The sequence below is a fragment of the Mustela lutreola genome, chromosome X (genome assembly GCF_030435805.1).
Source record: "Mustela lutreola isolate mMusLut2 chromosome X, mMusLut2.pri, whole genome shotgun sequence".
NCBI lineage: Eukaryota > Metazoa > Chordata > Mammalia > Carnivora > Mustelidae > Mustela > Mustela lutreola.
Window position 1 is genome coordinate 69,524,697 of NC_081308.1, and position 24,724 is coordinate 69,549,420.

The 24,724-nt window shown below is 35.7% G+C and overlaps 1 protein-coding gene and 1 pseudogene across 4 annotated transcripts in view; one reads left to right on the forward strand and one right to left on the reverse strand.

Moving 5' to 3' along the window:
* The window catches only part of GPR174 (G protein-coupled receptor 174), a 70,964-nt gene extending 48,918 nt beyond the window's left edge, over window positions 1-22,046 (forward strand). For 2 of the 4 annotated variants that reach the window (XM_059157989.1, XM_059157988.1), the window contains exons 3-4: window positions 4,040-4,104; window positions 18,667-22,046. In XM_059157989.1, coding sequence (XP_059013972.1) covers window positions 19,217-20,209 — 993 coding nt within the window. In that variant the 5' untranslated portion in view covers window positions 4,040-4,104; window positions 18,667-19,216 and the 3' untranslated portion in view covers window positions 20,210-22,046. The remainder of the gene's footprint in view (window positions 1-4,039; window positions 4,105-18,666) is intronic. The other 2 variants (XM_059157992.1, XM_059157990.1) reach the window with 1 other exon arrangement.
* On the reverse strand, window positions 13,365-13,761 carry LOC131821714 (protein JTB-like; annotated as a pseudogene).
* Window positions 22,047-24,724: the final 2,678 nt, after the last annotated feature.

Here is a 24,724-nt window from a genome sequence, read left to right on the forward strand (position 1 = left end):
TTTGTGTTCTTTCTAGCTTATTATTGTTGTTGTTGTTGTTGTTTTGTGGTTGTTGTTGACTTCAACTTTCATACTGTTGTGATCAGAAAAAATGCATGGTAGGAATTCAATCTTTTTAATTCACTGATACTTGTGCTGTGGCCTAGTATGTCATCTATTCTGCAGAAAGCTCTATGTACACTTGAAAACAGTGTGAATTCTGCTTTTTTATGATGAAATGTTCTGAATATATCTGTTAAATCCATCTGTTGCAAGTGTATTATTCAAACCCATTGTCTGCTTTTGTATTTTCCTTTTAGATTATCTATTTATGTAAGTGTTAATGCCCTATACTATTACTTTATTATTAGAAATTACTTCATTTATTTGTTATTTACTGTTTGATGTATTTAGGTGCTCCCATGTTGCATGCATAAATATTTACTATTGTTATTTCTTATTGTTGTATTGTCCCCTTTATTATTATATAGTGTTCTTCCTTGTCTTTTGTTACAGTCTTTGTCCTAAAGTTTGTTTTTTCTGAGGTAAGTATTAATAGTTTCACTTTATTTTGACATACATTTTCATGACAAATATTTCTCCATCTCCTTATTTTCTCTCTTTAGGTGTCCTTAGGTCTAACATAGGTCTTGTATGCAACATATACTTGGGTCTTCTTTTTTTTAATCTATTCTGTCAGGATATATCTTTTGATTGGAGCATTTAGTTAATTTACATTTATTATAATTATTGATGGACATGTATTTATTGTAATTTTAATACTTACTTTGCAGTTGTTTTTGACTGTTTTCTCTGATCCTTTCTTGTCTTTTCTTTTCATGTTTTGTTGACTTTCTTTAGTGATATATTTGGATTTCATTCTCTTTATTATTTGCATTTTTATTAGTGGCTTTTAATATATGATTACCATGATGTATTTATATAATCTCTTCTGCATATAATAGTTTATATTAAGTTGATGTGTTTAAGTTTGAGCCCATTTCTTTCTCCTCTGTTACCCATCCTTGAGGATTGTGTTGTCATATTTTGCATCCTTGTATGTTTGAGATTTTTCACTGATTATTTTATAGAAATATTCATTTTCACTGGTTTTATGTTTCCTATTTTTTTAAAGATTTTGCTTATTTATTTGACAGAGAGAGATCATAAGTAGGCAGAGAGGCAGACAGAGAGAGAGCAGAGAGCCTGATGCAGGGCTCGATCCCAGGACTCTGAGATCATGACCTGACCTGAAGGCAGAGGCTTAACCCACTGAGCCACCTGGAAGCCCCTGTTTCCTATTTTTATACTGTCATTTTTGGTCTCCCCTTTCCACTTAAAGAGTCCCCTTTAATATTTCTTGCAGGGCTGGTTTAGTGGTTACAAACTCCTTTTCCTTTTGTTTGTCTCAGAATTTCTTTCTCTTTCTAATTTGAATGTTAGCTTTCCTGGATAGAGTATTCTTGGTCACAGACTTTTCATATATATCATGCCACTCTCTTCTTGCTTGCAAAGTTTCTGGTGAAATATCTGCTAATTTTCTTATGTCGTTTCCCACGTATGTAACTTTCTTCTTTTGTCTGTTTTTAATTTTCTTTTTTTAATTTTTACTATATCTCTGTATTTTGCATTACATTATTAATTATAATATATCTCAGTGTGGATCTGCTTTTGTTATTTTTTGGCAGGGATTATCTATGTCTCATGGATCTGGATATCTCTTTCCTTCACCAGATTAAGAATGTTTTCATCTATTATCTTTTCAAATAAAATTTCTGCCCCTTTTTCTCTCTCTTTTGCTGGTACTATTATATGAATGTTTTTATGTTTGATGGAGTCACTGAGTTCCCTAAGTTTGTTCACGTGTTGCATAATCCTTTTTTTCTTTCTTTCTTTTGGTCTGCTTGATTAATTTCCATTAGTCTGTCTTGTAGGTCATTACTTCCTTTCTCTGCTTTTTTGAGCCTGGTGTTTATTGCAGTAAGCCTGTTTCTAATCTCACTTATTGCACTCTTCATCTGTAATTGGTTCTTTTTTATTTCTGTGTTAAGGGTCTCACTAATGTCTTCTGGTCTTTTCTCATGTCCAGTGAATATCTTTAGGATCAATGCTTTATACTCTATCAGGCATGTTACTTATTTCTGTTTCACTTAGATTTCTGGCCATGGCCTTCTCCTGTTCATTCATTTGTGACAAATCCCTCTGTTTTCTCATTTTATCTAAGTCTCTGTGAATTTATCTGTGTGTGTGTGTGTGTGTGTGCATTAGGAAAGTCAGCTACATCTCCTGTACTTGAGGGTTATGAAGAAGAGGTCCTGTAGTTTCCTGTCATATAGTGTCCCCTGTTCTCCAGGGCCTGGAACTTGCAGAAGCGTCTCCAATGTGTGCTGCATGTTTTCTGCTCTTTTGTCCTGGCTGTTTTAGCTTTCAGGCCCAGTTGTCTGCAGAAGCTTTCTTTGCCTGTTGTGGGCAATGTTTGGTCCCTGACCTGAATGTGGTGGATTTTAACAAATGCATTCTGATTTGCTTCTGAAATGAGATCTGTTGCCACCACCACCAGAACTGAAGCTCTGCCAAACTCCGGAGTGGGGAGATGTGGTGTTTTCAGGGGTATAGGCAGGTCTTCTGGGGAAGGAGGCCTTGCCACAATGGATCTGAGGCAAGGGTGACTGGAAAGCATGGATCCATTAAAGTATGGTATGGCAGGGCTTAATTTATATTAAGTAAGTTAGGTAATGGGTGTTGGTGATATGTTGGTTCCTGCAAGTGGTTTTCTGCTTATACTGAATTGCAGGGGAGGGAAATGGCACTTGTCATTCATTTGTTTCTGTAGGGGTCTCTCCATAAATGCTGCTTCTCAGGGACATTCTCTGAAATGAGCAAATAATCTCCCCACTGTGTGTCCAGGTGTTCTTCAGGTTGTTGTTGCCATGCTATATATCCTCAGGCTCTTTGCCCTTCTTTCTCTTCAAGTGTGGCCACTCTGCCTCAGGGGTCTCCCTGAGTCAAACCCCTTGACTTTTTGAACTCCAGATTTTAAGCCCCACTGGTTGCTAAAAGTCATGAAATTCAGTCCCTCTGGCTTTCTGAGCTGATTCCTATGGGGATTCATTTTCTAAATGCACTCCCTTGTGTGTTAGTCTGTCTCTCAGCCTTCTCTATGACCATAGCTCCCTCCTCACTTCAGAGTCCATGATCTCTTTCTCTCTCATACTGTGTATCTGTACATCCTACATTATTCAGTGTGGCTGCTTCTCTCCATTTTGTTGTAGAATTTGTTCTGTCAGTCTTCAGGTCTTTCTGTGCTATTTAGGATGATTTGATAGTTATTTAGCTGTATTCATGGGATGAGGTAAGCCTAGGATCCTCTTACTTTGCTGTCATCTTCCTTTTCTCAGAATATCTTTCCATCTATTTGTGTCATCTTTAAGTTCTTTCAGCACTGTTATAATTTTCATAATTTACTTTTCATAATTTACTTCCTTGGTTAAATATATCCTAAATATTTTATTTTTGGTGTAATGTTAAAAGTATTATTTTCATTTCCCTCTGATTTTTTGTAAACAAGAAAAAACACAGATTTCTGCATGTTGATTTTCTATCCTAGGACTTCACTGAATTCATTTATTAGCTTTTTCTTGGGGAGGGGTAGAGTATTTTGGATTTTCTATATAAAGTAGAAAGTATTTGTCATTTGCAGATACTGACAGTTTTACTTCCTTTCTGTTTTGGATGCCTTTTTATTTTTCTTATGTAATTGTTCTGGCTAGGACTTATGAAACTATGTTGAATAAAAGTAGGAAGTGTAAGCATTCTTGTCTTTTTCCTGATCTTTGAAGAAAATCATCTTTTCACCACTGAGTATGAGGTTAGCTGTGGGTTTATCATATATTGCCTGAATTATATTTAAGAGCATTCCTTCCATACCCTCTTTATTTTATCATAAATTAATATTGAATACTGTCAAATTATTTTTCTGCATCTGTGATCATATATGATCTTTTAATCATGTAATTTTTATTCTTCATCTTGTTAATGTAATGTATCATGTTGATTGCAGATGTTGAACAATTCTTGCATCCTTGGAATAAATCCCACTTGATCATGGTGCATCATTCTTTTAAGGTATTGTTGGATTTGATTTGCTAATAATTTAAGTATTTTTGCAAGTATATTCACCAGGCACATTGACATGTAATCTATTTTCTTTAGGGTGTTTTTGTCAAATTTTGGTTTTATGGTAATGCTGGTATTGTAAAAGAACTTTGGAAGTGTTTTCAAATTTTTTGGGAGATTTTGAGGGTAGATATTAAACATTCTTCCAATGTTTGTTCGAGTTGACTAGTAAATTCATCTGGTCCTGGACTTTTATATGGTGGGAGATTTTAAATTATTGATTCAATTTCCTAACAAGTAACCTATCTATTCAGAATTTCTAATTCCTCATGATTGAGTCTGGAAAAATTATCTATTTCTAGGAACTTATCTATTTCTTCCATGTTGTCCAAATTGCTGGTGTATATTAGTAGGAGTTTCTTATGATCCTTTGTCCTTCTGTGATGTCTGTTGTAACTTCTTTCATTTCTAGTTTTATTTATTTAACCTATCTTTTTTTCTTGGAGATTCTAGCTAAGGGTTGATCAATTTTGTTTATCTTTGAAAAGAAACTGCTCTTAGCTTCATTAATCTTTCCTGTTTTATTTTTAGTCTCTATTTCATTTATTTCCACTTTTATATTATTTCCTTTCTTCTTCTGAATTTGAATTTCATCTATTACTCTGTTTCTAGCTTATTTAGGTATAGAGTTAGATTGTTTATATCAGCTAGTTCTAGTTTTTAGAGGTAGGGCTGAATTACTATGACCTTCTCTCTAGCAATACTTTTGTTGCATCTCCTGGATTTTTGTATTTCATAAATCTATTTTTACTTATTTCTAGGTTTTCTCAAAATTTCTTCATTGATTACTTCAGTGACCCATTGGTTGTTCAGAAGCATGTTGTTTTATCTCTATTTTTTTTTCCATTTTTTTCTTGTAATTTATTTCTGGCTTCATACCATTGTCAGAGAATATGTGTGATACAATTTAAGTCTTCCTGAAGTTATTAAGACTTCTTTGGTGATTTAACATGTTATCTATAATGAAGAAAATTCTAAGTGCAATTGAAAATAATGTATATTTGTTGCTTTTGGATGCAATGTTCTATCTATTAAATCTGTCTGGCCTAATGTGTCATTTAAGGACGCTATTTCCTCATTAACTCTCTCTTTGGATGATCTGTTTTAATGTAAGTGGGTAGTTCAAATTGCATCACTGTTATTTTTTTCCCTTTTATGCCCATTAGTATTTGTTTTATATATTTTGGTGTTTCTTTGATGTGTGCATATACATATATTTACAAACGTTTGGTCCCCTTGTTTGGTTGACCCCTTTATTGTTATGTGCCTTTCTTTGTCTATTATTACAGTCTTTAAAGTCTATTTTGCTGCTGACTAGAATACATGATTTTTCTTTTTATTTGATTTATATGGAATATCTTTATCTATTCCTTCACTTTCAATCTGCATTGTCCTTACTTCTGAAGTGTGTCTCTCATGGGAAGCATATAGAAGGGTCTTTGTTTGTTTGTTTGTTTGTTTGCTTTAATCCATTCAACCACTCAGTCTTTTGATTAAAGAGTTTAGTTCATTTATATTTAAAGTAACTATGATAGGTATGTACTTAATGACACTTCATTATTTTCTGGATGTTTCTGTAGTTCTTCTGTGTTCCTTTTGTCTTTTTCTCTTTCCTTAAGGTTTGATGGCTTCCTTTGTTGTTATATTTAGATTTCTCTTTCATTTTCTTTTGTATTTTTACTGCAGACTTCTGCTTTATGGTTCCTATAAGATTCACATACAACTTCCTATGTATATAATGTCTGGTTTGAGTTCATAGCAACTTAAATTTGAACACATTCCCAAACTAAAGTTTTTTTATCTTCCCCCATATTTTCTGTTGTTGTTTGTGATATCACATTTTACATATTAAAAAAACATTTTATTTATTTATTTTAGAGATAGAGAGAACAGCAGGGGGATGAGCAGAGGGAGAAGGGCAGGCAGACTCTGTGATGAGTGCAGAGCCCAATGTAGGGCTTAATCCTACACCCCTGAAACCATGACTTGAGCTGATATCAAGAGTTGGATGCTCAACCAACTGAGCCACCCAGGTGCCTCTTACATATTTTTATTTTATGCATTCTTTAAGTAGTTGTTGTACTATCAGTTAATTTTACTATTTTTAAATTTTAACTTTCATACTTGTTTTGTAAGTGATTGACCAGCTACCTTTACTATATAATTACCTTTTCAGTGAGATCTTTAGTTTTGTATGTATTCTTGTTTGTAATTGAGTACCATTTTCTTTCAGTTTAGAGAAGTCTCTTTAACTTTGTTTGTAAGGTCAGTTTAGTGGTGATAAACTACTTTAGGTTTTGCTTATCTGGAAAGTTCTTGATCTCTCCTCTAATTCAGAATGTTAACCTTGTCAGGTAGATAATTTTTGGTTGGAAGTTTTTGCTTTCAGCCCTTTGAATATATTGTGCCACTCTCTTCTGGCTTATAAAATTTCTGGAGGAATAAAAAACCTGGTATTCTTTCAGATTTCCTTTGTATGTAAGAAGTTGTTTTTCTCTTGTTGCTTTTAAGACTCATTCTGTATCTTTAACTTTCACCATTTCAAATATGATATGTCTCAGTGTGCATATTTTTTGGTTCATTTTGTTTGAGACTCTGGGCTTTCTAAACCTGTTTGTTTCATTCCCCAGATTACATAAATTTTCAATCATTATTTCTTCAAATAAGAAATTGACTCTTTCTCTATGCCTCTCCTCTTCCAGGAATTATAATGTAAATGTTATTCCCTTTATATTGTCATAAATGTCCCTTAAGTTACCATCTTTTTTCTGGCTCTGTCTGAATTAGTTCTGTTGATTTGCCTTTCAGCTCATGGATTTGGTCTTCAGCTTCACCCACTATCCTGTTGAAGCTCTCTAGCGTATTTTTCAGTTTAGTTAATTTATTCTTTAGCTCTGTAACATCTGTTTGGAACTTTCTTACATATCTTATTTTTTAATAAGAATTTCACTGTGTTCATTCATTGTTTTCCATGTTTAATAAGCATTTTTATAGGTATTACTTTGAAAACTTTATCAAGTAGATTGTTTATCTCCATTACATTAGTGTATCTTTTTTCCCTGATATTTGGTCTTTCTTTGTGTGTGTTTTTTCTTATTTTCCCTGTCTGTGTTTGGCTCTACATACTACACAAATCAATTAATTTTCCGAGTCTTTTTTTTTAAAGATTTTATTTATTTATTTGACAGAGAGAGATCACAAGTAGACAGAGAGGCAGGCAGAGAGAAGAGGAAGCAGGCTCCCTGTTGAGCAGAGAGCACACTGCAGGGCTCCATTCCAGGATCCTGAGATCACGACCTGAGCTGAAGACAGAGGCTTAACCCACTGAGCCACCCAGGTACCCCTAATTTTCCCAGTCTTGAAGGAATGGTCTTATGTAGGACAAGTCACATGGTGCCCAGAAGCACAATCTCCTCTGACCACCAGAGCTAGGTGCTCAAAAGGTGTCCCTTGGGTTGGTTGTATATGCTTATCTGTGTTTGGGCTGTATCTGTGGTGAAGACATGGGTGGGACTGGTACCCAGCCCATTTGTAACATGTGCTTGCACTATAGCACTGAGATGAGTGGGCAGGTTAAGACCCAGCCAGGCTGTGACATGCAGCTTCACTGTATGGATGAGTAGTGGAGGTTTATTTTTAAAGTGAGTGACAAAGTAAACTCCTTTAGAATTCTCCTAATTTATAGGGTCCACTTTCTGAGTATAAAAAATATTGTAGAAAATTAAGAAGTACAGAAAAGAATCCTATTTAACTGGAGTACCAGAAGAGACAGGCTACTAAAAGCCAAAAAGTAAGACAAGTCCAGCAAAAACAAAACTGACACTAGAGGAGTTTTATATTTAACCATCTGGGATAGCCGCTTTCACTGTCTTATACCCATCTCCCTTGCCTTCCTCCAAGTCTGATATAAGGATGTGATTTAGTATCTGTCATTAAAATTCAAAAATGAGATCCCTATGTTTTAGATTAATTACCTTTTTACTGGGATGTCAAATGTTCCCTAGGCAGTTTTTTAGAATAATTATTAAGAGCTACGTGGGTACATTTTAAGGTAATTACTCAGAGCTAAAGAATCTTTTGTTTTTCCCCTGTATTTCAGTATTTAAAATCTTAAAATCTAAATAATATTTTATTATGTTTTTTTTAATGTAGTTTCTAAAGACCTCAGGCATCTACTGAAAGCCTTCCATAATATGCTTTTGTTCTTTTTAAAAATATTTTATTCATTTATTTAAGATAGAGAGAGAAAAAGAGAGAGAGAAAGAGAGCATGCAAAGGAGAGGAGGATGGAAAGATTCCCTGATGAGCAGGGATCCCGACATGGGGCTTGATCCCAGGACCCTAAAATCATGAACCAAACTAAAAGCAGTTGCTTAACTAACTGAGCCACCCAAGCACACGCTTTAATTCTTTAAAACAAACTACTATAGGGGCACCTGTGTGGCTCAGCCAGTTAAGCATCTGTCTTCAGCTCAGGTCATGATCCTAGTGTCCTGGGATCACACCCCATAAAGGTAACCCTGCTCAGCAGGGAGTCTGCTTCTGTATCTCCCTCTGCCCCTCCAGCTGCTTGTGATCTCTCTCTCTTTTTCTCTCAAATGAATAAAAATAAAATACTTAAAAAATAAATAAAACAAGATGCTATAGATTTTGCGTAATACAGTGGAGAGAAAATGTTCTCAATGTATAAGTAAAACACAACTATGGGGGAAAATACTAAGCACCAAGAACAAAAAAAAAAAAAAAAACTGATACACTAACTGAACTGTAAAATACAGAATGCAAAAACTCTAGGATCTATTATACATGATACAGAAAATCTGAATTTGTGTGTGGTACTGATATTCCTCAGGAAAAGATGCCAGTTTTAAGTTCCTGAACTCCATCTTTAAAGGTGGAAGTCTGGCATTCCAAGCCTAAATTTTTTTTATATAAGGAAAAAAAATGTCTCATTCTTAAGAAAAATGAGTTTGGACCCCAACCAACAAATTGGAAGGGATTTCTACTTCCATTTTTCTTACAGGAGGGCTTTTTGGCAGCCCTTGAAATCACAGCGCATTAGGTAGCCACCTACATTCAAAATCAAAGCCAGCACTGGAGTGAAGCCCTGGAGTTTGGTTTAATTTTCTACTCCATTCTTGCTCTTTTTACCAGACCTCTTAAAGTTGCTTTACTTCTTCACTTTTGTAACTTAATAATCCTATGAAGCAGTGGATAAGGCACACTCTCAAAAAGAAATTTGCAAGAAAAGGACTGCAAAAAAGTGAAAACAGCCAGAAGGATCTGGTTATATTGGACCTTACTTTATTTTCTATAAACTTGAAAGCATTTAACTTTCCTCTAAAAAGTCCTCTTTTTGTCTAAATTCTGATGTTTGGTCTGAAATACCAGATGAACATTAAGAAGAGTGGAAGAAAATCTCTATAGACTTGTCAGCACTGAGAATAGGAAATACATACAGTTTTCCCACTGCACCATAACTTGTGATTTTGTCGTCACACCTACATATTAAAATATTTGAAATATAATGTTTAAAATGGAACTTTGTAAAATGGTGACCTTTATTTCCAAATGAAAATTAGGATACATACACCCAGAGTTGTAAAAACAGGAGACACTAATAGCTAGATGGCTGGATACATAATTAGAAACTGTTTGCTCAGTGTTTCATAGTACCTGTGAAAAGTGATTTACTACTTTATCCTGTATTTTAACCATGTATGAATAAAGTCTTGAAACACTTTATTAGCCACAAGTTAAACAATAGTCAATATGGAGCTATATTCAAATTGTTTACAAAATAACATGGCATATATGAGACATAAAAGGATCCTCCTATTGTATTAAGCTCTGACCTAGATGTTCAATAAACTTAGTTGAATATAATTGAGTTATGACTACATGTAAAATAGCTGGGCACTTCAGTGGTGGAGAGTTATATAATCAATAAAACATGGTCTTTTCTAGTAATGATATCACAGTTTTGTGGAATGAATAAGAAAAGAAAATATATTTATATTGCAAAGTGCAATGGGAATTCATAGGTGGGTATGATCATAATCAGAGAATAATGGAAATTTTAATAAGGAAGGTAGCATTTTTTTAAGGAGTGTCCTCAGAAGATGGGCAGGATTTCAATAGGTAAAGATGGGGATGTATCACTTTAAGCAGAGGGAAAATCAAGAACCTAGGGAATGGAGGTAGGAAAGCATAGAAAATGCCTGCAAGGACCTAATTTCGGTATGGAGCTTAAGAAAATGACTAAATTGATGTTGATGTTGCCCTTTATAATTCAAGGAAAACTCTCAGATTTGAAGGCTCTCAAATTTGTTTCTCTTGGAAACTTGTTAAATGTAGCTACGTTGGCTCTATCCTTTGGAAGTTAAGATTTGTTCCATCTGGAAATATTCATTTTTAATATGCACTCCAGTTAGTGCAGAGAACACATTTTGAGAAATATGGCTTAAGAAAAAGTGAAAAAAAAATAAAGAGCTTTAAATCATGTGTATAAGAACAAGACACTGAGAGATAGGAGCAGTGTAAGAACAATCTAACATTTTTTAATGGATGGTAGGGGCAAGGAAGTGGGTAGTGGCTAAAGTACTTGTTAATTATTAGTACAGATTTTAATGGCATCTGAGGTCACCAACCAATTAGTGAGTGTTTGTCTCCAGGATATGAAATGATTACAAACTAGAATATCTGAGGAAAGGCAGTGTAACTGGGCATTACCTTCTGGTAATGTGAGATTGAGTAATGTACTCCTTGCTGTCTCCTGGTAATTAAAATAGTACTACTACTCAGAGTAACAAGGTGCACTGTCTGTTGAAGAGGAAATGGGCTTCAGATCTCAGGAAAGACATTTAGACCCAACTAAATGAAATAACTTCCAGGTAAAATTACAATGCTCACAATAACTACATTGTCTGTACACACATAGTTTTCCCCCCCTTTATGAAGTTGGCTTATGAAGGAATCATAGGAGGTATCAAATATAAGAGAAGTTGGGAGCCTAATTGAATGCGATATCCATGCAGAACTCCCTTATTTAAAATAAAAATTCTGACTGAGACTTCAATAGGGCAGAACTGGTGAATTTTCTAGGAGAACTAGCCAGGAAAAGACTTTGTGAAGTATTTGCTCACTGTGCTGTAGTCAGCTCTTTAACTAACTGCAGTTGCCAGATAGGTTTTCTGGGAAGATTATAAGCTATTTGACTTCAAGATCTTCAAAAGTGAAAAATAATCCCTGATATTTGTTATGTGTGCTGATCAGTATCAGGAGAAATCTTTGCCCTTATCTATCCAATATTTGTGATTATTTATGTATCATAGTGGTACTATTGCCTCTCACACACATGTACACATCTTATTCAGTCCCACATCATTTGCAGTCACTTGAAGCATTAGGTCTGCATTTTCTTGGCTTACTAAAGTATGTACCTTTCTAGAACTCTAAAATAAAGTTGGTTTTTGGGTAAGTAGTTGCCTTTGACCTATGAAAGGATGGTTGCTGGGCAGAACGCCACATCCCAAAATATAGTATTTACTTGCCGCTAATATGTCTCAAAGAACACCATTAAAAATTAGGTCATTTGATGGTTTAATATTTTTAATGATTCACTTTCTTTTAATAAAATATAGAAACACATGTTGATAGGTAAAAGTCTAGCATCTTTATAGGTAATAGTAACTTGTTCAGAAGTCTCAGTAAGGTAACACAAAAAGTTATCCCTGATATTCATTTGAATCACATTTTTCCTGGATAAGCAACCAAACACATAATATTGCTGGAAAATACTCTTAGACCATATCATGAGTGAAATTTGGTAAAGCTTCAGGTTTTGATAAACATAAATATTCATAAATGAAAATAAAAACTTCTCATGAGAACTCCATATGAAATAGTTTCTGACCTGTAGATTGCTGGGAATCAGGCCAGATTTAGGCCATTGGTTTCATTTTCTCTCTCTCTTTTTTTTAATTCCCAAAAGAAAGTAAGTAAAGTTAAGGAAGAATAGTCTCCTGAAAGCAAAAAATAATTTCATCAAGGAGTCTGGCATGTTTCTTCAAATAAATATCTAACTCAAACTGGAGTCTGTTTTAGTGCCTGTTATAATATGGATCATTTCCTGAGAAAGGAAAATCTCAAAAAATAGTGGCATGCTCTGGAAAACAACAACAACAACAACAACAACAAAAAGCCTCCTTCATTTTTTTGTGTCCATTACTCTTAGATAATGTGGAATTTACATTCATTATAGAACAGCTAAGTAGGGATTTTTCCATGATGGAAAGCTTTTTCAGTCATCCCAAGCAACTTTTCCTATTAGAAAATAATGTTATTTAAACAAAGGGAAAATATCGTCAGCTCTCCCAGAAGAAGCTAGAGGAACTGTAAGGGAGATACTCTATTCAGGAGCATTTCAAGGTTACAAGCTAGGGTATACATATGAAAATGCACTTGAATGTGGGCAATGACAGATTAACCAACAGGAAAAATATAGATTTTAGGAGGATGGTCATGACTTTGATTTCACTTCACTTAAGCAAATTTGTTCTTTATATTTTAGTTTTTTCCCTTCGTTTGTGTTTATAGAATACACTGTACTTTTTCTACAAACACACTTTTTTTTTGTTATACATCTACAATTTTATTTTTTCTTTGGGGTAAGGGTTGGGGGGAAACAGAGGTTTTCTCAGAGGCTGAGAAATAAACATTTTGCTGAAATTTTGTCCTGAAAATTTTAAATAAGTACCAGAAGAAGGGGGAAGATAGGTAGTTGGTACACTGGGGCCTAAAGCTGCTATCCCATTTCTGCCACCAGGACTTCCTGTCCCAAACCAAATTATAATAGAGAAGAAAACTATTCTGTATTTTGCTCATTAATGATACAGACAAGAGACAGAGAAGGAGGTGCCACCACAAGTTCCCAAGAACAAAGGGCCCAAGTCCGTTCATTCTACTGTGTCAAAAAGTATGGACTCAGTTTGTTTTGTGAGATTAAGAGTCACTGAGGGTTGCCGGGGGGAGGGGGTTGGGGAGAAGGGGGTGGGATTATGGACATTGGGGAGGGTATGTGATTTGGTGAGTGCTGTGAAGTGTGTAAACCTGGTGATTCACAGACCTGGGGATAAAAATATATGTTTATAAAAAATATATGTTTATAAAAAATAAAAAATTAAAAAAAAAAAAAAAAAAAGTATGGACTCGATTTGCTTCTGGGCCTTTTCCAGAGCTTTTCTGTTCAGCTGTCGCTGACGAATGATGACAAGGAAAGCAAAGACCAAGGCCACACCCACGATGGCCCCTTCAAATCTCCAGAATAAATATTGTTCCATCAGAGCTGAGTGGCAGCTTATGAATTCATTCCTCTTAGATGAGCTGCATGTGATTTTCTCCACATACCCTGTGGAACCACACTCAGGGGTTGTTTGGGACTGGAAATGGGAGCACGTCGCACACTCTTCCGCCACCGCGAAGTCCTCCGCCAGCCAGCACGGCAGGTTCGAAGCGTCCACAGAGCTTTAGGGTGAAAGCGCAGAGCAGCCAACAGATGTGGCAGCCCTGGGGGAGGCACCGCCTCCCTCCGCCCACAGGCATGGAGCGCTCAGGGTCGCGCCTGTTGGGGCAGAGGGACTTTCGAGACTGGCCTCGTGCCTCAGCCGGGGCCCTTCCGCCTCAGGCTCCGGAGGTCCTTCTGTGAGAAGCCGACACTGCCTCTCAGGGCAGAGGCATCACTGGGGCGTCCCCACGGCCATGGCAGGAAAAGCCATCACGCCTTCGTTGGACTGGGCTTGAGCTCGCTTCCTGGGGCCCGCACGGCCCTCGGGAGAAGCCGCGGGGCGGACGACCTAGCGCCCCGTCACCTCCCGGGCCGTCCCGGCCGCCGCCATCTTGCTCTGTGGAGGATGCCGGGCCAACACACTTTTTTAAAAATTTTGTAAGACAACTATCATTCTGCCTCACTAGAAAATAAGGTCCAAGAAGACAAAGATCATGTGCTTTTTCCACTGTCTATATCCCCACTACCAAGAGTGGTGCCTGGCAAATGGTAGATGGTGAATAAATATTTGCTGGATAAATATTAGATGAACCCATCACATTCCAAACATGGCTTTAGGTGCTTCAGGGGATATAAAGGTGTTCAGGCCCCAATCCCTAACTTCAAGGAATTTCTGGGCTTGTTATGGTGGGATGAAATAGGCAGGGGAGCAGAGGTATAAATAAGATACAGACACGAATTGATAACTAAAAAAACAGAAAGTTAAGTACTTTAAGAGAGCTATAAATGAGTATTTGAAAATGGGATTAGCATAACAGTGCCAAGTTAATTGCAGAAGTTTCCATAAAGAACAGGAAATTTAAGAAAGGCCTTCATAAATAGGTAGGACTGATATGCAAAAAGACAATATTCCAGGATGAGTAGCATAGTAAGCAGTTGTTTGTGAAAAACAAAAACAAAAACAAAAATGTCAGTTTGAACAATAAGGAGCTCAGTTTGCCTGGAACAGTGATCATCACAAGGAAGTAACGGGAGACAAAACTAAAGGTCTAAGGAAGATACAAGGTACAGTGGCTTTAAGGAAGAAATTGACTACAAGACTATGTACTTTGTGATCTGATGGGTAATAGGGAGTCATTAATTCTCTTTAAAAGGTTCAGCTTAGAAAAAAATTCTAATGGCATTATACACAATAGAGAAGGATAAGATATAGGATAGGGAGACAAATTCAGTAATAAAGGCCTGAACTAGCGTGAAACAATGCAAACTTCAAAAATGAGATGGTTGTGAGAAATAATGCGGTTGCAGAAAATAGTAATAGGATCAGTTATAATAACTAATGTTTATTATGTACTAGACACTATGCTAAATATATTATATACAGCAGTTCAATTAATTTTCAAACTGATTATGTATGTTAGGTACTATGATTTTTCTCATTTTACCAATGAAAAAATTAGAGATCAGAGAGGTTTAGTGATATACCCTGGGTCACAGAGTAATTGAAAGAACAAGAATTTAAACCGAGGTCATTCTGACTTCTAAACATACATTATTTCCCTCATAGTATACTGTCTCCCCCTTAGAAACTTGTTTGGAAGTGGAGAACAAGTGACAATGAGTCAAGGTCTCCAAGATTTTGATACAACCTGGGAAAATATTGATGAGCTTAGTAGAAATAAGGAAGTCTAGAGCAGAATCAGGTTTGAAGTTTTGAGAGATGATAATTTTTGTTTGAGACTATTGATCTCTATAGTCATATTTTTTTATTTACTGAAACTATTTCATTCAACAAATACTGAGCACTTACTTTATGTCTTGCACAGTTTTTGGTTTTGGTACACAGCCACTGGACAAACACAAGAATTCCTGTCCTCAGACTTTACGGTCTAGTAGGTAAAATATATAAAAAACAAATAAGTAAAAAACATAAACATAAAGTATATTAATTATGGTTGGAAGTGGATAAAATACTGAAGGAGATGGGAAATGTTGGAGAGATGCAGTTTTAAAATAGAAAGTTCAGGGAAAGTCTCCTGAAAGGTAACATTGAGGTAAAGATCTGAAGGAGGTGAGTTAATGAACAAGTGAATAGCTGGACTAAAGCATCTCAGGCACAGGGAACTGCTAATTCAAAGGCTTCAAGGCAGGAATGGACCTGGTCCATTCCCCTAACAGCAAGGATGGCAAAGTGGCTGGAGCACAGTACAAGAGGGAGAATGTTAGAATGTGAGCTCAGAAGAGCAATAGGGACCAGAGCATGTAAGATAAAAGCCTATTTTTTAAAGATTTATTTATTTTAGAGAAAGGAAGTGGGAGAGGTAGAAAGAGAGTGGGGAGGGGCAGTGGAAAAGAGAGACATGAGCAGGCTCCCCAGTGAGCATGGAGCCCAACATGGGGCTTGATCTCACAATCCTGAGATCTGACCTGAACTGAAAACAAGATCTGGAAGCTTAACTGACTGCACCATTCAGGCATCCAAAAGATGCAAGCCATTGTAAAGAACTTTGGTCTTCCTCTAAATGAGAGGAAAAGTCATTAAAATATTTTTATCAAAGACATGACATAATCTGACAAGATAAGACATAATTTGAGTAAATATTAAAGATAACTTCATATTCATGTGTTGAATTTCAAGGTGATAATGAAACATTCAAGAGGAGAGTTCTTATACATAGTTGGAAAGAGAGCTACAACTCAAAAGAAATACAGATTTAAGAGTCATTGCCCATGTTAAGGAAGATGGATTTTCAATAGAGATTGACTGGATGTATATTTATATAAACTTCTAATGCCTATTCAATGACATTAAAAGACAATGACTTCTGTATAAATAGTTAAGAGGCTGAAAACCCAGGGCTTTTGATTGTTTGGTCTGCCACCCAATTTTGCCTGTCACCTGTATAAAATTAGTACCTGTGAAAATATTATAAAGATGAACTTCAGTTTGAGAACTAAACAATCTCTAATTTTAATCACTTTCAATATATATGTTATTCTTTAAAGCTGTGCTTCCTTGTATTTTATAATGCCATTTTCCTACTTTGTGCTTTCTAAGAAATCTCAGGTGTTTAACCTCTTCAGTTTGATGCATAGTTCATATCATTCATCAGGTCTTTTAGTTAAAAAGGGCATGACGGTTTTGAACAAAATGGCTGCATAATATATATATATATATATATATATATATATATATATATATATATATAGTATATATCTATACTATAGATTTTGGATATATATATATATACCACTTCTTCTTTATCCATTCATCTTTTGATGGACATCTAGGTTCTTTCCATAGTTAGGCTGTTGTGGACATTGCTGCTATAAATATTTGGGTGCACATGCCTCTTAGGATCATTACATTTGTATCTTTAAGGTAAATACCCAGTAGTGCAATTGCTGGGGCATAGGGTAGCTCTATTTAAAACTTTTTGAGGAGCCTCCATGCTGTGTTCCAGAGTGGCTGTACCAGCTTGCATTTCCATGGATTCCCCTTTCTCAGCATCCTGTCCAATGTCTGTCATTTCCTGACTGGTTAATTTTAGCCATTTTGACTGCTGTGAGGTGGTATCTCATTGTGCTTTTGATTTGTATTTCCCTGATGCCGAGTGATGTGGAGCAATTTTTCATGTGTCTCTTGGCCATCTGGATGTCTTCTTTGCAGAAATGTCTTCTCATGTCCTCTGCCCATTTCTTGATTGGATTATTTGTTCTTTGGGTGTTGAGTTTGCTAAGTTCTTTATAGATTTTGGATACTACCCCTTTATCTGATATGTCATTTGCAAATATCTTCTCTCATTCCGTCAGTTGTTTTTTGGTTTGGGGGACTGTTTTCTTTGCTGTGCAAAGGCTTTTGTTTTTGATGAGGTCCCAATAGTTCATTTTTGTCCTTGCTTTCCTTGCCTTTGTCAGTGTTTTTAGGAAGAAGTTGCTGTGGCTGAGGTCGAAGAGGTTGCTGCCTGTGTTCTCCTCAAGGATTTTGATGGATTTCTTTCTCACATTGAGGTCTTTCATCCATTTGGAGTCTATTTTTTTGTATGTGTAGGGAAATGGTCCAGTTTCATTCTTCTGCATGTGGCTGTCTAATTTTCCCAACACCATTTGTTGAAAAGACTGTCTTTTTTCCACTGGTCATTATTTCCTGCTTTGTCAAAGATTAGTGGACCATAGAGTTGGGGATCTATTTCTGGGCTCTCTATTTTGTTCCACTGATCTATGTGTCTGTTTTTGTGCCAGGATCATACTGTCTTGATGATGAAAGCTTTGTAATAGAGCTTGAAGTCTGGAATTATGATGCCACCAACTTTTGCTTTCTTTTTCAACATTCCTCCGGCTATTCGAGGTCTTTTCTGGTTCCATATAAATTTTAGGATTATTTGTTCCATTTCTTTGAAAAAAAAAAAGATGTTATTTTGATAGGGATCACATTAAACATATATACTGCTTTAGGTAGCATAGACATTTTCACACATGCTTGCACACTGGACTTCAGTGTAATTACTATAAAAAAAATCCAATTCTTCCAATCCATGAGCATGGAACATTTTTTCATTTCTTTGTTTCTTCCTCAATTTCTTTCATGAGTACTTTATAGTTTTCTGAGTACAGATTCTTTGCCTCTTTGGTTAGGTTTATTCCTAGGTATCTTATGGCTTTGGGTGCAATTGTAAATGGGATTGACTCCTTAGTTTCTCTTTCTTCTGTCTTGTTGTTGGTATATAGAAATGCAACTGATTTCTGTGCATTGATTTTATATCCTGACAGTCTTTGGCATTTCTAACAAGCTCTCAAACAAAGTTCGTTCACAGTCAGAGACTATATTACCTTTCAAGTGACTTCTAGCTATAGTTTTTTGTAATTCTAAAGGAACTTATAGAAACTGGCTTGTCACCCTCACTTACATCAGAATTTTCCTTCATAGATTTTTGTACACATAGGCTTTTTCTTTTTTTTGCAAGAAGTCCCAGAATTAATTGACTTATATGTTTTTTCACTTGCAGCTTTGCCTTTGTTTCCCATTTTTAAGCTTTCAACACATAGCTGAAAAAGTCTTGGAAAACAGATCTATCCAAATTAATCACCTCTGAAGAACTGCGGACTTACTGAGTACTAAAGCAATCCTTTCTTCTACGTGAGGCAAACATAAGAAAAAAAACAGCCTGTCAAACACCTGTAAAGAGATGGCTATCATCATATGGAAATTTGAAGAGCTGCTACGTAACAATTCATGGTCCAAATGGGAGAGTCAACTGTTATGATGTCCCAGGAAGTCTTATAACAGGGAACAAAAGGGGAAAATTGTAACAGCTTGTTATCTGTGCTTGCACACTGGACTTCAGCATAATTATTATAAAAAAATCCAAAGCAAATATGCAAATAGTTCTTTGAAAAGTCCCCGAATTATGTGTAGAGGCTCAGATCAATGCAGTAAATGCAGTTATACTCACTCTCTATCACCCATTCATAATTAGTCTTTTAGGAAGAGTGGCAGTTAATTGTGAATTTATATTTAGATCCACTATTTGGCAGACAGTTGCTCTGGGAACAAACATGCTTGCAAATTACACATGTGCTGGGCCAGAAGGATATAAGACAGATTCTCGATATTTTATCTATGCAGTGACATACACTGTAATTCTTGTGCCAGGTCTCATAGGGAACATATTAGCCTTATGGGTATTTTACGGCTATATGAAAGAAACCAAACGGGCTGTGATATTCATGATAAACTTAGCCATTGCTGACTTACTGCAAGTTCTCTCCCTGCCACTGAGGATCTTTTACTACTTGAATTATGACTGGCCATTTGGGCCTGGCCTCTGCATGTTCTGTTTCTACCTGAAGTATGTCAACATGTATGCAAGCATCTACTTCTTGGTCTGCATAAGTGTGCGACGATTTTGGTTTCTCATGTACCCCTTTCGCTTCCATGACTGCAAACAGAAATATGACCTATACATCAGCATTGCTGGCTGGTTGATCATCTGCCTTGCCTGTCTCCTCTTTCCTCTCCTCAGAACCAGTGATGACATCTCAGGCAACAGAACCAAATGCTTTGTGGATCTTCCTACCAGGAATGTCAATCTGGCCCACTCGGTTGCCATGATTACCATTGGCGAGTTGATTGGGTTTGTCACTCCTCTTCTAATTATTGTATATTGTACCTGGAAGACAGTTTTATCACTGCATGATAAATATCCTGTGGCCCAAGACCTTGGGGAGAAAAAAAAAGCCTTGAAGATGATCTTAACCTGTGCAGGAGTATTCCTAATTTGCTTTGCACCATATCACTTCAGCTTTCCTTTAGATTTCCTGGTCAAGTCCAACAAAATTCAAAGCTGCCTAGCCAGAAAGGTGATTCTAATATTTCATTCTGTTGCCCTCTGTCTTGCTAGTCTGAATTCTTGTCTTGACCCAGTCATATACTACTTCACCACTAATGAGTTCAGAAGACGACTTTCAAGACAAGATAGTATCCAACTCTATGTAAAATCCTTTGTAAGCAACCATATCACTTCTACTCTGACAACTGAATTATGCTAAATTAAAACAAAACCTGAATGTGGTCTAAAATGCAAGTATATCAGTACATATTTATAATACCCCAAGCCACTGGAAAGTAATCATAGGAAGCACTCACTGCTGTTCATTTATGCTCTATCTTACCTATATGACAAATTCACACCTTTATAATGGAACCTGTTTTTAAAGCATTGTATTCCACCATCACTGTTGTTGATATGTCTGTGTAATAATTTGTTATTAAGTTAGGATTTAAACTGTAAAACTTCAGTGACATTCTATATATGTATGCACTCAATTAGAGTCATCATAAGCACTTAGTTTTGCCACAATGGACACTGAGTCTCTGTACTTAGAGGCGATGTAGTTGTCTATTTATACTGGTAATCACAGTTTATATTCAAATACCATATTTTGAGTGTATTTCAACTAAGATGGGCAATTTGTTATTCTGTGAAAACAGAGTGGTATAAATATGGGACTATTTTTATCTCCTATGTGTGATTATACTCTAGGGTTTGAAGACTCAAATAACTATTCTCTTCATTTAGGTGTCAATATGAAACATCATGTCACACTTATTCATAAAATGAAAATCTGAGCTCAGGCCTCTGGTATGTTTAAAGTAAGAACAAGAAACAAATTCATATACAGTAACCTCTAAGATTATATAAGATGTCTTACGGAATCCACCTAGATCAGATAGCTCACCAAAGTACATACAATGTAACCTAAATTTTTTCTATAGGTCTGGGAGATGGCAGATAAGTGACAATCAGAGCTCCAGTTCTCTTAAACTATTTCCTAAGAATACCTATTGAAATGTATGGACCTGCCTAATAGAGAGAGCTTCCACCATCCTTCTAGAGTAACACTGAATATCTCTGACAGGACACTGCACTATTTGAGCTTATGAAGAAGTAGTGCAGTAATTAATTACTAAGCTTAGGCCAGAATAAAAAGATGAAGGGATGGGTACACCTCTTAAAAGTCTCACCACTTTGTATTCATTACTTTAAATGATGATTGTCAAGCCACCTTCATGAACTGAAGGCAAACAGGCATGTGGACCTTAGAGTCTTCAGAAATTTTGGGGGGCCAGCTTTGCCTCAGTCATACCATTGTGAGTCCTGCACAGCCTACCTCCCAGAAGCTATGGGAGGAGATTCTTTCACCATTTTTGAGAAAATAAAAGTGCAGAAGATGAATTTTGACAGCATTGGACACCCCTTACAGTTATTTACCTGTTAGCTGTTTGGTGCTAGTATGCAGGTAGCAGACCCAAGATATGAGTCATAGTTATATCTGAAGTTAAAATATTATAGTACCTTGAAATATGTTTTAGCAGAAAGCTCTAATTTAAAACAATGATCTACTTAAAAATCTGTGTGCTATATAATAAAGACACATGCTACTTCTCATCTAGAAGGAATGTAGAAATCAACCAAGGGCTCCATCATATTTTCATAGGAAAGGAGTTGTTTTGGGCACACAGTTATGATACTAATATGATTTGGGAGAAGCTGGCAAATCAAAATTAATGGAAAATATTCAAATGTTTTTTCTAGACAAGTATTGATTTTACTTTGTTATTAAAATAATACCTTATTAGAAAACAGACTTTGTGCTGCTAGCAATGGTGTGTTTGTCTCTTTATTATTCATCATAATGTACATATTGTGATGTATTATAAGAGTTCTAAATGAGTGTTAAATTGTGTTTTAAAAAGGAGGAACTGTAACTATGTCTGGTCTGTTTGCTTTAAAGTGATTTGTGTTTGAATATAATTTAACGTTTTAATGGGATCACAAGTAATAATTTTGTGGGTACTTATAATAAAAGAGTCTTGTTTATAGCATATTTTTTTACTATTTTTTAGATTAACATGGATTACGCTTTTTAGGGTCGTTTTGGGGTACCAGAGATTTAATTTTATTAATATATTAATGTTACTTTAAACACCATTTTTTTTCTAAAAAGGAGAGGGAATATTTCTAGGACATTAATGAATTTCTTAGAGGAATGGTTGAAGGGGTTAGAGCCCATTTATTGGTGGTCCAGAGCCTTTGTAGATCATTTACATCATTAGAGCAGAGGATAAGTGTCTTGTATTATGATACTGTATATCTAGTACCACGACTTCTCCCAGGTCTGCCCATCTAGGTTTGTATTAAATGTAATTCACTTTATTTACCTCTCTTCTCCATCAATACATTTTTCCTCCTGTCCTATTCCCTTGTTCTTCTAGTCAGTAATCTGATCAATTTATTCATACTTAGGTGCTAGAGACTAATGTTAGTTTAATATTAACTTGCCGTGGGATACCTGAATTCAAGTTTTAGGGATATAACTCAAAATGTTAATCCCTTACTTTTAATGGGAGGTTGAATGACACTGTAGAAAACTGGAGGGGAAGATTTTTTTAAGAAAGTGAATTTTATAGCAGTGTCTTTCAAATTGCCTAATAAGTGATCACTTATTTTGCTTGCAGTAATTTTAAGAAATATATATTTCATCCATCTATCTATCTATCATCTATCTATCTATCTATCGTCTATCATCTATCTGTATCACAATATATCAGCTTCTCATGTCTCTGCTTGTTTCCTTTTTCTTTTTGCCTTTTCCCCTTCCAAATCTGGACTTTATTTTCAGGAGAAAAGCTCTGCTGTTAGGAGTCAGAGGGATGTGTTACTGCAGCTGCCATCTGGACAGCAGTCTCCTCTCTGAGCTTCTCTTTTCCTTGGAAAATCTTTTTGAATCTCCCATTTATCACTCTCTGGGTCAATGAAACCAAGGTGCAAAAGTAAGCATCCTCAACTATAGTAATATACAATTCAAAATAAATAAACTCACATTTCCTATATAAAGTTTTTTGAGTTCTGATTCCAAAACCTACATAACATGTAATTATTCCAAAACCGGAGATTTTGAATATGGGGTGATTTCCATGTTACTATTATTGTCATTATTATTATTATTATTATTATTATTATATTCAAATGGTTTAAATTTTTTCATTGTCACTCAGATAAGCAGCTAATTCTACTAACTTGTAATTCCATAAAAAAATGAGCCATTTGTCCTAGGAACAACAAGAGATCAAGCTACCTTGATCTGAAAGAGTACATGAGTGGAACTTTTGTGTAACTTCATTTTATATCATCATTCTGTTTTTACTTTCAAGAGACTGTGAAAAATGTTGCACTTGGAATTTATTTTCATATGTAATTTATAATTTTCATTTTAGCAATAAAGATGGTCTCTGTAATTATATATTCTCTGCCTCCTGAAGTCAAGGTATATTTAGTGACTTTTCATAAAATGATAAGCTTGAGTATTTCTTTTTCAGTATTCTCACCCACATAGATAAGTCCCATGAGGCTTCACTCTCCCTTTCTCTCCCCTGAGAGGTGCATTCTTTTTTCAAGTAGAAAGATAAGGAACTTCCCTCATTCTACACCATCCCCTTCCCTCCACTTCTCCCACAGATAGACTCTCATATATGCACACCCTTCTAAGATTATTCCTCACACTCACTTGTTGACCAAGTTTATTTGAATGACAATGCCCTTTATTTTCTAGAATCTAGTTTATGGGCAGAAAAGGAGATAAAGTGACAGAGGGAATATTTTCTCTTTAGTCTTAAGGGTTGTTAAGACCTGACAATCTGATTTGTTTTACAGTTTGCCAGGAACCCCACCCCCACCCCACCCCAACAATTTTGCACTATGCCCTTCCACTCTTCCAAAAACAGATTGAAAAACAAACAAAACATGCAAAGACAGTAAATTGTCTCTGGCCCTCTTCTCATCTTCTCTTTCTTCCACTTTAGCAGCTCCCTCTTTATCTTGCCTATATCTCCAGGGATTTGGTGAGGCCCAGGTATCTTCTCTAATAACTAGTTAGGTAAGAATTACACATTTTGAACAATTTGAGGTTTGCTGGAAGGGAGATGGGCAGGGGATGGGCTAAATGAGTGGTGGGTATTAAGGAGAGAACATGTAATGAACACTGGGTGTTATATAAGTGATGAATCACTAAATTCTTGAAACCAATATTACACTAACTAGAATTTAAAAAACAAACCTTAAAAATAAAAAAAAATAAAAATAAAAAGGAAAAAGGAAAAATTTAAAAAAAAAGGAATTACACATTTTGGCTACTGCAGAAATAATTTCCTGGGAATGGTGAAGACTTTTTAAAAAGAAATCTCTGATGTCTTGGTAGACATGGAAGAAATTAACGGGATATAAATATGGAATCTGGCCCATGCTTCCAATACCCTCAAATCATATATACACCTTTTCTGTACCTTCCAAAAGCCAGACCAGAAGTAACTTCACTGCCTCCACTACCATATTTTGGGAGGAAGGAGTGAGAGATAAACTCTCAAGTAAATGTGGCTCTTTTAACTCATTCCTTAGTTATAGAGGATGTGATGTGTGTTTGAGAAACAAAACAGTGTACTGTAAACTTTCTTAAACTTCATTAACCATTTCCTCCGTAGAATTTCCTCACTTATTTGATTTTGTC